The 16540-nt window shown below is 41.4% G+C and overlaps 1 protein-coding gene across 1 annotated transcript in view; it reads right to left on the minus strand.

Annotated features, from left to right (window-relative positions):
- Positions 1 to 6641: 6641 nt before the first annotated feature.
- Positions 6642 to 16540, minus strand: part of MOSPD1 (motile sperm domain containing 1) — a 23662-nt gene continuing 13763 nt past the window's right edge. Inside the window, exons 4-6 of the mRNA XM_035008943.1 lie at positions 14835 to 15052; positions 9854 to 10015; positions 6642 to 7881 (exon numbers count right to left, since the gene is read on the minus strand). Coding sequence (XP_034864834.1) covers positions 7850 to 7881; positions 9854 to 10015; positions 14835 to 15052 — 412 coding nt within the window. The 3' untranslated portion in view covers positions 6642 to 7849. The remainder of the gene's footprint in view (positions 7882 to 9853; positions 10016 to 14834; positions 15053 to 16540) is intronic.

The following is a 16540-nucleotide window of genomic DNA, read 5'->3' on the forward strand; positions in this document are numbered from 1 at the left end:
AGGGAGGAGCTTTGTTTGATAATTGCTCCAGTTTTTTTTCCCTGAAATATTGAGCTGTCTACATGATGCCATAATAATGGATGGAAAAGTGAAAAGGTCTTTCAGTGGAGTAAGCGATCACTTGCGTGATAGCAGACGGTTTGGTTTTCTGTTGCTGTTGTTGTTGCCAAGACGGCTGGTTGGTGTGTGTTGTGTAAACACATACTCTTTTTTTTTTTTTTTTTTTTTTACTGAGTTGCCCCAAAAGTGAACTCCCTAGTGGGGAGCCTGCATGATATTAAGTGGTAAAATCATCAACTGTAAAGCCAGATGGACCAAAATGTATTTGCTGTGAGATCTTGGGAAGGCTGAATAATATCTCTGAGCCTCAGTTATCTCATCCGTAAATTGGGCAAGATAATATCTGCCTTCAAGTGTTGTTGCAGGATGGTTAGGAGGCTATTTTAAATGTCTACCTTGGGTCAGGCAGTCAGTATTTCTTAACTTTTAATGCACATACAGATCACGCGGGGATCTCGTTAAACTGCTGACTCTGATTCAGTAGGTCAGGGGTGGGGCGGGAGGTTCTTCATTGCCAATTCCCTCCCAGCTGATACCCATGCTGCTGGTCCACGGACCATACTTGGAGTAGCAAGTAGGTCATTTGCAAAGCGCCTAGCACAGTTAGTGATCAATACATGATCACCCCACAATAATTCAACCAACTCACTTAAAAATTACTGAGAAGGCATTTCCTCAAAGTTTTTTTTTTTTTCTGGGGCGCCTGGGTGGCTCAGTCGGTTAAGCATCTGCCTTCAGCTCAGGTCATGATCTCAGGGTCCTGGGATCGAGCCCTGTGTCAGGCTCCCTGCTCAGCAGGGTGTCTGCTTCTCCCTCTCCCTCTGCCCTCCCCTGTGCGTGCTCTCTCTGTCTCAAATAAAATAAAATTTTTTTTAAAAAATTCCTTTTTCCTCAAATGTAATACTGGTCTGCCTCTAGCTATGTTCCCATAGCCTTTGCAAAATGGCTCTTTGAGATTGGCCGTGGTTGGTCATTTCTGAAGGCAGGTAATGGGTACGTGGGAGGGGTTCATTATACTACTCTCTCTTCCTTTGTACATGTTTAACATTTTCCAAAATACATTTATTAAATTAAAAAAAGAAAACCCCAACAGAAGATTTTTAGGGCAGTAATACTCTTTTGTATGATACTGTAATGGTGGGTCATGTCACTATACATCTGTCCAAACCCACAGAAAATACATCACGAGTGAACCCTAATATAAACAATGGACTTTGAGTGATAATGACCTGTCAGTGTAGGTTCATCCATTGTAACAAATGCCCAGCTGGGGGATATGGATAGTAGAGAGGCTATGGGGGCAGGGGATATGTGGGAACTCTCGGTACTTTCTGTTCAAGTTTGCTGTGCACCCAGAACTGTTCTAAACAGTAGAGTCTATTAAGAAAAACCACACAGAGCGCCTGGGTGGCTCAGATGGTTAAGCGTCTGCCTTCGGCTCAGGTCATGATCTCAGGGTCCTGGGATCGAGTCCCGCATCAGGCTCCCTGCTCCCTGGGAGCCTGCTTCTCCCTCTGCCTCTCTCTCTCTCTCTGTCTCTCATGAATAAATAAATAAAATCTTAAAAAAAAAAAAAAAAAAACCACACAAACAAACAAAAAACACCTGTTTCTTAACAGCCTGAGAACAGCGGGAGATACAGGTTACCTGGTAGAGTGATTACCTCCAAAAACATGTTCATTAGAAGAGAGAAAGCTTTCATTTCGATTCTGCAAATAAATCCATTCCTAACCTTGCCTTCTGTGACCTATGATTACATAAAAATTTTTCTCTGCCGTGGTGGACTAAAATCCGTCCACATCCTCATCAAATCACTTATTCTTTTCACTTTGTTGAATCAGGGCTTCCCTCCACCTACCTGGATCACGTCCTGAGCTGCGCAGCTCGTGTGTTCATTAAGCCAGTGATTCACAAAGCAAGGGCCAAGCTAATTGGAAAATGCATTTGGTGAGCTGGACATTGCCCACTGAACTGGGCCCAGTTTTTATTAGGCACTGAGCTGACATAGCTCAGGATAGGTGTCATTAAATCTTTGGACATCTTTTGATTAACCAAGTGACAGGGGGGCAAATCAGAAAGAAAGAAAATGAACAAAATAAGGAAAGGGCCAGCTTGAGCTTGGTCCATTTGCCATTCTTTTTTCTCTTGGTTCTATAAAGCCTCTCTACACCAGTGTCCTAATTGATTCCTCTCTTTTCTGCCTATGACTTTACTTAAAGGGTCTTTGATGTGGTAACTGGACGAGGCCTCATCCCAGTAGCCTGTAGCTGGGTCAACGCTTTGTGACTCTGTTTGGTATTTAATCCTGGAGAGTAATGTTCCGCTCTGGTATGTTGTTTATCACTTCCAGATTATAGGTGTAGCAAATATTTTCCTAATGAAATAATCACGAACTTGGCATTCTCCTGCTGACATAACACAGCCAGGCTCTGCGGGGCTCTCCAGCCGAATCTTCTAGTGGAACTGCGGGGTCCCACCTCCACCGCACGCCCTCCGATGTCCTTTGGGTCCGTTTTGAATTGTTCCCTTTGTGTTCTCTCAAAATGTCAGGGCTTTCGGTGCTACTGGCAGTCTTCAGTCTTTTTCATAATAACAGAGTTTTGAAATGTCAGCGTTCTGTTTCCGTGTGCGTGTTGAAACCCGTGGGTGTCTCCTGGGCGGCTGCCCTGTCGCCGCTCCGCTCAAGTGTTCCCCGAGTGAAAACATCCAGGAGAGACGCTCGTCTCCAGAATCCCTTCTAGAAGCCTGGAACTTGACAGGCTGCCTTTGTCCAGCTCCTTTTGAAGTTAACCTGGGTGGCAGAATTGGGCAGGCCTCACGATTTCTCGAGGGGACAGAAACCCCTGCAGCGACAGATAATTACAGCGCCTGCCATGCGTCTTGCCGTGCATTTCCTGTTTGCTGGCTGCTTTCGGGATGATTCATATTTGCTTGCACGGTGACAACTATTTCTTTACCCTGTTCCTGATGAAACTTTGCCATACCTGGGGCCCTTGGGGAGGCTGGTTCTTCCCTCAGCAGCCCACGTTCGGCCCCTGGAATCATGGCAGGGCAAAGGGCTTTCTTTGTGGCACACGGGAAATAATGGCCCGTCCTTCGTCCCTCGTCCCTCGTCCCTCGGAGTCTCGACCATCTCCCTGGAAAGTGCTTTAAAGCCACCTGCCTCACCTCGCGGCACATTCACCCTTGCCTTCGCTTGCGGGCCCAGCCCCTCTCTGGGTGGGACTCCAGCGCAGCCTTGAAGGGGGGACCGCAAATCCACGTGGCGCCGACACGCACGGGACCTGTGATCCCTTGCGGGTCACCCAGCTCTTGAGGGAGAGAGCCTGTCCACATGTGACAGGGTTCAAACGAAAGGGAAGGCCTTAAGTGAGTTGAATGAAGTAATCTCTAATAGGGAAGATCCAACTGCTTGATGAATCTGGGAATCTACTTGAGAAACTCATGGGGAGGGGGCGTCCTTTTACAAAATGGGGAAATTAGACACTTCAGAGAGGGGGAAAGCTGCCTAGGAGAGACACTGGTTACAAATTTAGTCTTTGATATGAAATACTGCTACTGAGTCATCGACAAGAAACCCCTTCCAAGATTATAAGGGGATAAATTCTCCCGTACTGTTATCTAGCACCTTTATGGTTTTTTTGGTTGTTGTTTTTTTTACATTTAAGTTGTTGATCCATTTAGAGTTTATCCTGGTAGCATGCATCAGTCCAACTTCAATTTGTTCCAGATGGCTATTCAGTTGTTTTCATGCCATTTATTGACCAGTATATTGTTTTTCTGTTTTGAGAGGACACCTCTAGCATATACTAAATTCCCAGATGCCTTTGGGTCTATTTCTGTACTTTCAATTCTTTTCCATTGGTCTATTCATGGGCCAAGGCCACAGTTAGAATTATTGGGGTTATATAAATGTTTTAATTTCTGGAAGAATTTCTCCCATTAATCTTCTTTTGAAGAGTTTTCTTAGCTGTGCTTATTTCTCCATATGAATCTAGAATCAACTTGTCTAGGTTAAGAAAAGACACCAAAACTCTTGGTATTCTTATTGGAACCATATTAAATTTATATAACTTAGAAACAATGGAGGGGCCCCTGGGAGGCACTCAGTTGAGTGTCTGACTCGATCTTAGCTCAGATCTTTTTTTTTTTAAAGATTTTATTTGTCAGAGAGAGAGAGAGAGAGAGAGCACAAGCAGGGGATGCGGCAGGCAGAGGGAGAAGCAGGCTCCCCGCGGAGCAAGGAACCTGCTGCAGGATTCGATCCCAGGACCCCGAGATCATGACCTGAGCCGAAGGCAGAAGCTTAACTGATTGAGCCACCCAGGCATCCCTCAGCTCAGGTCCTGATCTCAGGGTCATTTGAGTTCAAGCCCCATGTTGGGTTCCACATTGGGTGTGGAGCCTACCTTAAAAAAAAAAAAAAAAAAAAAAAAAAACCTATTAGGGGCGCCTGGGTGGCTCAGTCCTTAAGCGTCTGCCTTCGGCTCAGGTCATGGTCCCAGGGTCCTGGGATTGAGCCCCACATCGGGCTCCCTGCTTGGCGGGAAGCCTGCTTCTCCCTCTCCCACTCCCCCTGCTTGTGTTTCCTCTCTCGCTGTGTCTCTCTCTGTCAAATAAATAAATAAAATCTTAAAAAAAAACTATTAAAAAAGAAACAAGGGAAATTTTAAAGATGTCAAGACTGTATGTCCAAGAACAGTAAGATGTCTTTCCATTTGCTCAAGTCTAGTTTTCTGTTTACCAAAAGTCTTATAGTGTCTCATAAAAAATTTTGAACTTTAAATTTAAACCTAGGGTTTTTGAATTTTTTTTGCGACCACAAATGGATTATCCTTCAAACTGGTGTCTGTGTGTATGTATGTAAATATGATCTGTAACCTTGGAATGATCTGGGGTTTTCTAGGATTCAAAATCCAGAAGTCATCAAAGATTCATAAATTCGACTACCCCCAGATTAAGTTTTCCATGGTAAACATATTATAAGCGGAGTCAAGAGAAAAATGAGAAGCTAGAAGGAAGTCTTTGCAACTCATTATCACAAAATGCTCCTACAAGCCAAGAACAACCCACCCACCAGAGAGCAGGGGGTGGGGGAACAGAGGATATGAACAAATAGCTCTATGAAGAGGTGGCCCACCTCACTTTGGAGTTAATAAAGAAAGTACGCTGAGATGCCACTTCTCATCCATCAGATGAGCAAAACACACGGCTGCTGGGATGGTGGGAGAACAGACACTTCTCGGGCAGTGCTGGTAAAACCGGTCAGGAGGGAACTGGCTAAGTGAATTATGCTACACGCCACACAAGAAAACACTCGGCAGCTATTAGGAAAAAGAATGAGGATCCCCTTTAGCTACTGATCCAGAAAATTCTCCTGGATAGTGTCAAGTGGAAAAGAGCTAGGTGTTTGCAACGATGTGGATGGAACTGGAGGGTATGATGCTAAGCGAAGTAAGTCCATCAGACAAAGACAAGTATCATATGATCTCACTGATATGAGGAATTTGAGAAACAAGGATCATAGGGGAAGGGAGGGAAAAATGAAACAAGATGAAACCAGAGAGGGAGACAAACCACAAGAGACTCTTAATCACAGGACACAAAACCGAGGGTTGCTGGAGGGGAGGGGGATGGGGGGATGGGGTAACTGGGGGATGGGCATCAAGGAGGGCCCGGGAGGTAATGAGCACTGGGTGTTATGTAAGACTGATGAATCACTGACCTCTACCTGAAACCAATAATACATTATATGTTAATTAAAAAAAAGAGAGCTGGGTACAGTATAGTATATAGAATAAGCTACCATTTACATATAAAACCATAAAAATGAAAATATGTATTTAGATAAAGAAACAATGGAACCATATTTAAACCAACAACAGTGGTCACTTGAAAGGATCTGAGTGGACAAGGAAGTGATTTTTTTTACTGTACACCTTTTTATTTTTTAAAAAAGTCATCTCTACGCCCAACATGGGGCTCAAACTCAGGCGCCCCGGTATACCTTTTTATAGTTGACTTTGGAAGCACGTGACTATTACCTATTCAAAAATTTAAACAAATTAATTCCCCTGGTAAAATAAGAAACTTAAGACATTTTAGCTCATATATTTCACTTCTTATTTTTCCTGTTTAACTCACAGGAATAGGAGACAGCTCTAGGAAACAGGAGACTAAAACGGAGTTCCTCAGCGGTAACCAGAATAAAATGTGTACGTCAGTGTGAAACTCAGGCCTCCATTTCCATTTATTTTTTTAAAGTAATTTGTCCTTTACAATGTGTCATCTCATACACACACGCGCGCACACACACACATACATGGGAGGGCTTGAAAGGGACAGAGAAACAAGAATAACCTCCAAACATAATTTTTTTTAACAAAGTTTAAAATAAATTACATTTCTGTCTTCTCAGTCATTACATAATGTACAGACATGATCCATTTAATGATTTAGCTTTCCCAAATTGTTAAACAATGAGGATTTTCTGTTAAAGAGGATATGTAAAAGCTTTCACTTTAGAAGCAAAGTACTATTTCCTGCAAAAACCAACCTCGGGCATACATTTTGTGGTTATGTATATTCCTTGGGAAGACTACAGTAGCAGTGCAGAAGTTCATTCTATAAAAAGATCTGAAAGATGATTTTCAAGAGACTCAATGCATTGTGCTCTCAGATAAAAATCCTAAGTCAAAAGATCAGTTATTATGACAATAACAGTTAAAACTGCATATATATGTTAAAGATCAGAAGAAGCTGTAAAGAAATGTAAGTATTTGTGCTTTGGGGACTTTTTTTTTTTTTTTTGGTAAAGTTGTTTTAATAAATAGAAACTTAAAAAATGTCTCAGTGACTGATATAAAATAGACACATATCAAGGATTTCCTATACTTGGCTTAGAGTTTAAAGGTGAAAAACATCTCTACATACACCACCCGGCATCTGGTAATCCCAGTCCGGGCTAGTTGCTGACAGTCAGGCAAGGGGTTAGGAAGAAATGATAAAGTGATTTTTTCTCCTCCTATTAACATAAAGCATGATCCAGAGGTAAAGCCAGGGTGAACCAAATAACTAAACAAATGCCTACCTTCCTTTCAAATTCTTAGACCAAATAGAGAAGTCATGCTACTTCTAGGAGTGTCAAAGAAAACCCTAGAACTACCTATCCTGTAGTTCACCATATGAATTAAATATGTCTGGTCTTCTGGGAGATCCTAGGACAGGATAAGCATGATCCCTCCATACTTTATGCTTTTTCTTTTTCTTTTTTTTTTACCCTCCACACATTAACTGTAAGACTTATTTTTAAAAACACCATGGCAACTGTTTATAATGACAGAGGACAAGGTATCGTTTACATAGTAACACTGCTGTTTGTAGTTAGGGAAATAAATGTCATTTCATGTTTAGGCTGGTCAGTTTGCTCTTTCAGGCCTTTCACTTGGAAGGACATATAACCTTAAGAATCAAAGTGAATTAGAAAAAAAAAATGAGAAAATAGATGTTTTAGTTAAAGTCTTTTGCACAACAGCTTTAGATATAAAAAGAATTTCTTCAAATAATTTCCTAGGTGTCACTCAGAAGCATCCTTGCTGTCTGTAACATAATGTATTGGAGTCCTTCCAATAAAATTATAGAGTAATTTAAAATATATATTATACTTTTGCAATTGTCGTAAATCATTCAATAGTTTGTAGCATGTTAATGGAGTGAAAGAGAGATAAAAGGCAGTCCACATTCATATTTGCAAGATAAATTTACTTCAGAAGTCAACTGAATTCCTTGCTCATGTTCTAAGTATAGCCATTGTGATAAGACCTGAAAGAAAAAAATTGGAGAACAGTTAAAGCCATGCATTTTACAAAGTCTTCCATTCAATAAGCAATTGTTTAGATCTCAATGAGCAAATAAAATACAGCACATAGACAGGCACTCTACCAAGAATCCAAAGTCAGTTTGAATTTAGTTGATATTATACAGAAGAAATCCAATTTACAGCAATGGGCAGTCACTGGATAGATTTAATTAAATCACTAATGTCTGGCCATAGCTAATTTTTTAACCATCAACTATACCTCCCACTTTATCCAGTCCCATCAGCTATAAGAATAGCAGTAAAGCCAGCCAAGTTCATCAACAAAAACAGGTCGAGCCTATTTGTATCCCAGGGCTCTAGGACCACAAAGAGACAGAAGCATAATATTCCTGCCGGGCTTGTCTCTTTTGAAGAGACTCCATACATGAAACCATAAACATTTAATAATGTAAGAATATGCTCAGTCCTAAATAAGTGGTTAAAAAAAAAAAAAGTGGTGAGTGATAAAGTACAGAGAGGGAGAACAATCCCGTAGGTCCTGGGCAGGTCAGAAAAGATGCCCCAAAAGGTAAAGCTGAAATAAGCCTAAGAGATGGACAGGAATGATAAAGAACAAGGAGATCAGCAGGCATTTCAGGTGTGGGGACGGCAAAGCGAGGACCAAGAGGCTGACCAGACTCTTCGATGAGCTTTTCAGGACTAACCTCACAGGCTGTGATCAAGGATTTATACAGGCGATCAGCTGGATGAGACTGGCTCAAAGAGGTCTCAGGATGGAGAGCCTCGGATGCCCAACTACGGAGTCCTACTTCTTTCTCTGGGCTGTGGGGAGTCCTTGACGGCTCCCGGGTAGGGAGTGGCGGGGGTGAAACCAAAGCAGAATGGAAATCCATCTGACAGCAATGCAATGGGGGCATTTGGGGGGTTAAAATAACGGGTTGGGGGGGCAGGAATAGGAAGAAAAGGGACACAGATAGAAGGCAGGAAGCCAAATTGAGAAGACAATTTTGAAACTTAAAGGGAGCATAGGGGCGCCTGGGTGGCTCAGTCGGTTAAGCGTCTGCCTTCGGCTCAGGTCATGATCCCGGGGTCCTGGATTGAGCCCCACGTCAGGCTCCCTGCTCAGCGGAGAGCCTGCTTCTCCCCCTCCCTCTGCCCGTCCCCCCTGCTCGTGCACGCCGTCAAATAAGTAAAATCTTTAAAAAGATAAAAATAAAAAAAAGAGAGCATACCAAGGAGTACTGAGAGAATAGTGAAAGAGTTGGCCTCTCGGAAGAGGTGACAGGAGACTATGAAGACAGCCATGACTGGATCCCTAATCCCTGACACGTGGCAGGGACTGAGGAACTGTTTGTTCAGTTAAACTAATTATAAGACTTCAAGCCAGGATGACTGAAAGAATGATTTAACGGAAATCTGGGAACTGGTTTAAAGAGAAAGGTTCACAGTGTTAAACAAGGCTGCATTGTTCACCTTTATCACTGTATGCACTTTGTCTAAGGGTTTCCCTGGGATCAGTTCCTAGAAGTAGAAATGCTGGATGGGGCAATATACACATCTTACATTTTAGACCTGTTTTATACCATCTCAAGTCAGCAAAATGAAAACAACTGAATACAGCATTAGGTGCCAGATCAATCAGCTACAAAGAACTCATCGTCAAGGCGCCTGGCTGGCTTAGTCAATAAAGCATGGGACTCTCGATCTTGGGGTCGTGAGTTTGAGCCCCCACGCGTGTAAAGAGGACTTACATCAACTTAAAAAGGGAAATAAAAAAGAATGAAATGTAAGCCAAAACATTAAATCTTAAAAGGCACTTTACCTCAACACATGCTTTTGAAGCTATCTTACCTGTTTTTCTATTAAAAAAAAAAAATTTAAAGCAGCACCAGCCCCATGGCCCTTACACATCTAAGGCCACCACCACCACCTCCGGACACACCCCCCCCCCCCACGCGCAGCCTTAGCACTTACCTAAGATATAAGCGGCCACTAGCTTCTGATTCACACTTAAGTGGAGGTAGAGGGGCACCAGCGATCCCGCATCCCCCAGTGTGGGAAGCATCAAAGCTGCAATGCATACCACTCCCAGGAAGACAGTTAGGAAGCTAGGTCCCGAGGACACAGCTCTGTTCTCTGTAAAAAGACAACACTTCCTGAGCTTGCTTCTAAAAATGCCCCAGGACCGAAGTTCATTCGCATAGACGGTCTACCACTCACCAGGATGCTGGTTTTGTCTTACTTCTCTGACTCTTTGCCCATCATTTCCATGCCATAGGGACGTTATCTGCTGGACTTATCTGGAAGCCCATAATGTCTCTGAGTCGTTACAGAAATGGAGTGTTGAAACGGCATTGTGAGGTAGTAAGTTCCTACTGAGGGGTCACCATCCTTACCCACCCCCGCCTCACCCTAATGAGTAGAAAGTGGTCAAGCATGCATCGTCTGTATGCGTTTATAAAATATACCAACAGAATTTTTAAAGAATGGGCTAGAAATAGAAATTGAAGTTCTGATATTTTCCTCCTGTACCCCAATGGGTGGCTTGTGTCTCTTACTCCATTCTGGAGCCCACTGCCTTCTGAGAGTATCTTAGGTAGACAGGTTTGGTCCTCATAACTGTAGCATCCTGCTACCATTTTTGAAAACAGTAAAAGCAGCAGAAAAGCACTACATGAGTGTTTTAAAGCTACCTGTGGGGGCGCCCAGGGGGGCTCAGCTCAGTCGGTGAAGCGTCTACCTTCAGCTGTCATGATCCCGGGGCCCTAGGATCGAACCCTGCGTCAGGCTCCCTGCTCAGCAGGCAGTCTGCTTCTGCTTCTCCCTCTGCCCCTCTCCCCCCTGCTCGTGCTCTCTCCCTCTCCCTCTTTTTTTTAAAAAAAAAAAAAGCTACCCGTGAAAATTCTTGTCCCCTGCTCTATTCCATTTACAGCAAAGGAGGAAGCAGAAACAATACCTGGCAAGTATTATGCTACATGAAATAAACCAGTCACAGCAGGACAAATACTGCATGACTGCACTTACATGAGGTATCTAAAACACAGTCCAACTCAGAATCAGAGAGTAGAACGGTGGTTACCATTGGGGGTGTGTTTAAAATGGGAGTTACTGGGGCGCCTGGGTGGCTCAGTCGGTTAAACATCTGCCTTCGGCTCAGGTCATGATCCCGGGGTCCTGGGATCGAGCCCCGCGTCGGGCTCCCTGCTCAGAGGGGAGCCTGCTTCTCCCTCTGCCTCTGCCTCTGCCCCCCTCCTCCTTGCTCATGTTCTTTCTCTCTCTCTCAAATAAATGGAATCTTAAAAAAAATAAAATAAAATCTTAAAAAAAAATAAAAAATAAATGGGAGTTACTAATCACGGGCATAATGTCTCAAGCAAGCAAGATGAATAAGTTCTAGAGCTCTACTGTACAACATTGTGCCTACAGTGAACAATACTGTATTGTACACTTAAACATTTGTGAGTTAAGTGTTCTTACTTCAATAAAAGAAAATGTAAAAAACATTAGCAGTGCTTGCTGTGTGTGTGCAATATTCATACCCATATTTTTAAGAAACCCGGTAACAACATATTCTGTCATAGAGCTTTTCCCACCACCCTTCTTTCATTAAAAGGAATAGCCAACAGCAACACAATCTTGTGTTTTATTAATGAAATAACACTGTTCATTTTATTATTAAATGTAGCTTTTCTAAATTATTAATACCTTAGCTGTTGTGCGAAGTTTAATTGAGCCTTGCCAAAGCCAGACAGGTGGAAACAAATTCAAATTTTATAGTGATTATTGCTTGAGACGAAACAACAGCATAAATACCTAAAAACAAGTCTTCTTTTTAGTTAGTAAATGAAGTATCTTTGTATTTATATTTGCTGCAGAGATAAGCTTTCAAGGCAAACATTTATTTAGGCCTACTACACCACTGGCTGAAAACCCACAATAAAGATAATTTCAAGGAATTCTTAGTATTTAGAGAAATTCCAAAGACATTTGCATAGATGCTTGCAATTTTTCAAAGTGGAAATGGCTTTTCTTCTGATACTACAAGACTGTTGTAAAAATTTTATAGAGCTATAGAAAACATAAAGGTTCCTGATCAGTCTCACCCTCCTAGAGAGAACACTGTTAACAGCTTGGTACAGATCCTTTCAGAGTTTATAAACACCCACATAAACATGAAAAAAAAAATTTTTTTTAACATAAATGAGACCATAATATGCATACTGTTCTATAACTGTTTTTTCCTCTCCGAAATATATATATGAGCCTCATTCTATGTCAACGTATAAGCATCTGTCATTCTATCAGATCCTTGCAAATAAATGTCTGCCTGGCATCCCATCTTATGAATATTCATAATTTAATCCAATCCCCAATCGATGGACTTTTAGGTCACTTTCAATCTTTTATTATTATAAACAATAATAAAGAGTCTAATTTTCTTAAGCCAGAGGGCACGGACTCAAAACATTGCACAGACCTAGCGGTTCATTAGCAATGTAATTAAGACAAACCCACCAAGACGCAGCTGCATCTTTTCAAAACATCTTTTTAATCACCTGGGCTTTGGTATTTTGTTCAAGTATGCTTTGTGGGTTTCTCTGAAATTTCTGTTAAATGAAAAAAATATATATATAAATGTACTTATGCACATAGACAAGGTCTGGAAAAGAACACGGAACACTTATGTAAGCAGATTTGTTAAGTGTGTGGGATTGTAGGTGCTGTTTTCCTTTATGAATTTGTTACTGCTATGTCTTTTATAGTAGAATCAGCTCGAGAAGAAGTTTCTCATTTTCCTGCCTTTCGATACACTTATAAGAACACATTCATAAAATCTACATCTTTCGCGATCTAGCCTCTGACCATTTTCCGGCTGGTCCACAGAGCCTCACAACACTGCTGCACTTGTCATTTCTCTAAGCTAAACATGTGCAAAAATAATGACATTTCCAAACCTCCCCCCAAACAATCTCGATTCGTTTCAACATTTTAGTTCAGAGACACTTAATGAAAAACCATAGAATTTTACATACTGGAAACCACATGTAATTTACTATTCATTTAATAAACAGAAGTGAAAAATATCACTTTGTCCACATGGACTAAATCAGGCACCATTATACACTATTAAAGAAGAAAACTTTCCTCGGTTTCCTACCACGTTATTAGGAACGTGGGGGGAACTCCTTGCAAACCGGACATGTCGGCCAGGACTTCATACGGGGCTCTACCGTGGTGTCGCTCCTTGCTCTGAAGAGTGGCAAGAGCCATGGAAACCTTGTGAGACAAAGCAAACCGATCCAACAGACCCCACTGGATGAGAAGTCCAGCCCTCGTAGTGAAACCCATGCACACACTACTCTGTGCCGGGCACTCTGCTCGTGGCCGAGGACATGAGAGTTAACTAGACAAATAAGGTGCTTGTCTTCATTGCGCTTCCTGACATGGATGGCTTAGAGAGGTTTTTTTTCCCAAAACAGAAATCACCTCCTTTCTTTATCTACTTTGATTTTACAATTAGAAGAATTCTCTAATATGCTTCAGATACCAAAGGTTCACTGTCCAGGGAAAATAAGAATAAAATGCTCAATTAATACACACTGTAATTATTTAGCCTTTTAGGATGATTTTCACCTGAATTCTAGCAAGTTTTAAAATAAAGGGAAAAAATATAAAACTTTTAATCCTTATTATTTGGGGGGGGCTATTAAACTGGTCTGTTAAATAGAGAAATGAGCCGATGGCCATTTTCCTTTAAATTATGAATTGAACATCAAAAACCAAATAGTCATTATATGACTTTTCTTATTCTAGAGGAGGTATCTCCAAGGGGGAATCTTGCATTACCATAAACATGTATAAGCCAACTTCACAATACTGATCGGAGATCAAAGTGACATTTACCAGAGGCTCTCTTTCAGCTTCAAAAGATCAAAATCTGGTCCTATCGGTCAATAACAGTTGCTGAGAAGAAGCAATCTACTGGCTTCTACCTAGTCCCTAGTCTCGGTGTCACCAGAAAACCTGGGCACTCCGTACATGGATGGAGAAGACTCTTGCCCACAGTAAATCAAAGAGGCATTACTCCCTGTGTTATCCAAATAAACACTCTAAGCTCTAAGATGAACAAACTGATAGGGACCTGTGAATTAATGTAATGACAAGTAGATTTGTTTTTAATTCCTCATAGACAATGTTGCAATTTCAAGGACAGCTGCTATCACATTCATATATCACTATCAAAAAGTTTCCATGTTTTTCTATGGAAAATTTTATCTTCCTCCTCTTATAATGGGGTTGGAAGGAGATAATGAGACGTTAAGAGGGAGGAAGAATGACGTCCAAAGAGTTGAATATGAGGATAGTGTCAATGTTGAAAGAATATATCATAACACTTCTGAATATCTAAGCTGGAAGGAAATGAGGAATGGAGAGGGATTCAATTAATAGCCCACAGGGGATATTATAATCTACTTAGTTTAATTAACTTCAACTTTAATGAGATTTTTTTTTTTTTTTCAAAATAATATGAACAGCGCACCAAGCTTGGCCTATTGCCAAACACAATCTCTCTCCTTCTTCGAACTAATTAAATGAGAAAGGATACGGGAAAGTCACAGAAACAAAAGTATATAATTGCCAAATTGTGCTAGCCTTCGAAAGTACAGGGGGGCTGCATTCTCGGGTCGACACATTTCAGAGGCGATAGCAACACTCGGCCTCTCCTTACAGCCTCGGCAGCCAAGAGCTTCTCTCCTCATTTCAAGTCCAGCTCTAGGCCTCTTGCTCGATTTTTCGGTACCTGATCTCTAGTTCGGTTCCGTTCTGAAGTAGTTAATTAGGTGGAAAGTGGCAGATCATTTTTCTAGTAATGATTCTTAGCTCCCTGATGACTTTTTCCAGTTAGAAATGCGTTAAGAGCGCCAACGGGCTTTAAAAGCAACCCCAAAACTACCTGGTTGAAAGGACTGCTCAAAAAATAAACTTTCGGTTAAATGTTCCTTTATCCTTTTTTCCTCTTCTTCCTTTTGTTGTTCTTTTGCAGATGGGAGAAGAATAGCCACAACCTCTTTCCTTCCTAAAGCCTTCCTCTGGCTTTGCTCGGAAACTTGAAAGCGGAACTTGTCTTTTACGCCATAGTGACAGGATTGAACATCTCTATGACGAATCACACTGAAAACATTAAAAAATAAATGCTGTTTAGGTTTCTGGGGGCCTGTCAAACAGAATTCAGCCTGAGATTTCATACAGGAGAACATTAACTAACTGTAACCAAATGTTCAAATACAGAAAGTTGCTAATGATGCTTAAAAAAAAAAAAAAAAAAAAGCCACAGCATAACCCAAAAGGAAATGGGTGATTCTAAAATATTTGATGAAAACACATACTCTACAACACCGAATAAAAGTCTGAAGTAAAAGAACGATAGGTAAAGGAAATTCCTTTTAGCAAGGACATTTTTCCCCCTTGAGATCTGCGGGCAGCCGTAGTTACTGAATAGGACATATGAAATACTTTGTTCCTCACCAAAGTCTCGTGGGTTTCTACTGCCGCTTATTTACTGTGCAAGTAACAAACCTCACCTAGACTCAAAACTGAAAGTCCGTGCACAAAGGTAAAAACAAGCAATTGAATAAGTAACCAGTATGACCAATGCAACAGAAGGCTAACAATACACTTCTGTCTTCCTCTGAAAAGAGTATAAAGCACTTGCAATTTTACAAGAGCGATCTACAATTCCATTTATCTTCGTTCTTAATAGAGAACATAAACCAATTAGGTCAAAGATAACACATTTCTTTGGCAAGAGACTACATTTCTTTGGAATAGTCCTTGCTTACTGTGTACTGAATGAAAATCAAACAAAACCTGTGAAAACACGTCCTCAAAAGATACATCATTTTATGGATATGGGAGGATGAAAACATATTCAGAAGAAAAAACTTCTGCTTCTCATTCTCATGGAAGGTTTAAACAAATACAGTTTACTTGGTAGCTTAAATTAAGAGCTGGTCAATGGCTCCATCTGGTCACCACTAGCTCTAAAGTGAAAATTACATATGAACAGCTTGAACAAACAATCATCTATCTGACACTTAATTTCTGACAAAATTATCTGGAAGAACTCAGATAACCTTTTACAGATGAGTAGCTACACACTTGCTTCCTGTTTGAAGAGATTAACTTCCAGGCTTATTAGGTGAATCATTTCAGATGAATTTATATTACCATTGTTCTGTGAATGTAGTATTACTAGTTTCCCAAATGTCCCTATAATAGGATGTTCCAAAGAAAGCTAAATTCCATTATAGCTAGAGAAATTTAAAGGAATGAGTTAGAACTTGACCTTCATAAGTGACCCCGCTATAACAAGCACAACAGTTGAGGAGATGTTCACGGAAATATTAACACACACATCAGCTCCAGCATCGTGAAATATTACTAAGGATTTGGTCGACCTGTTTAGAATCTTAAGGGCTTCTTAAGAATTGTGAGGGATCGGGACGCCTGGGTGGCTCAGTCGGCTAATCATCTGCCTTCCGCTCAGGTCATGATCTATCTCAGGGTCTGCTTCTCCCTCTGCCCCCGCCGCCCACCCACCCCCCCCCCCCCCCCCCCTCCCCCCCCCCCACCGCCGTATCCTTAAAAACCACCACCCCC

This window comes from Mirounga leonina, unplaced genomic scaffold (assembly GCF_011800145.1).
Source record: "Mirounga leonina isolate KUSES-001 unplaced genomic scaffold, KU_Mleo_1.0 Mir_101664, whole genome shotgun sequence".
NCBI lineage: Eukaryota > Metazoa > Chordata > Mammalia > Carnivora > Phocidae > Mirounga > Mirounga leonina.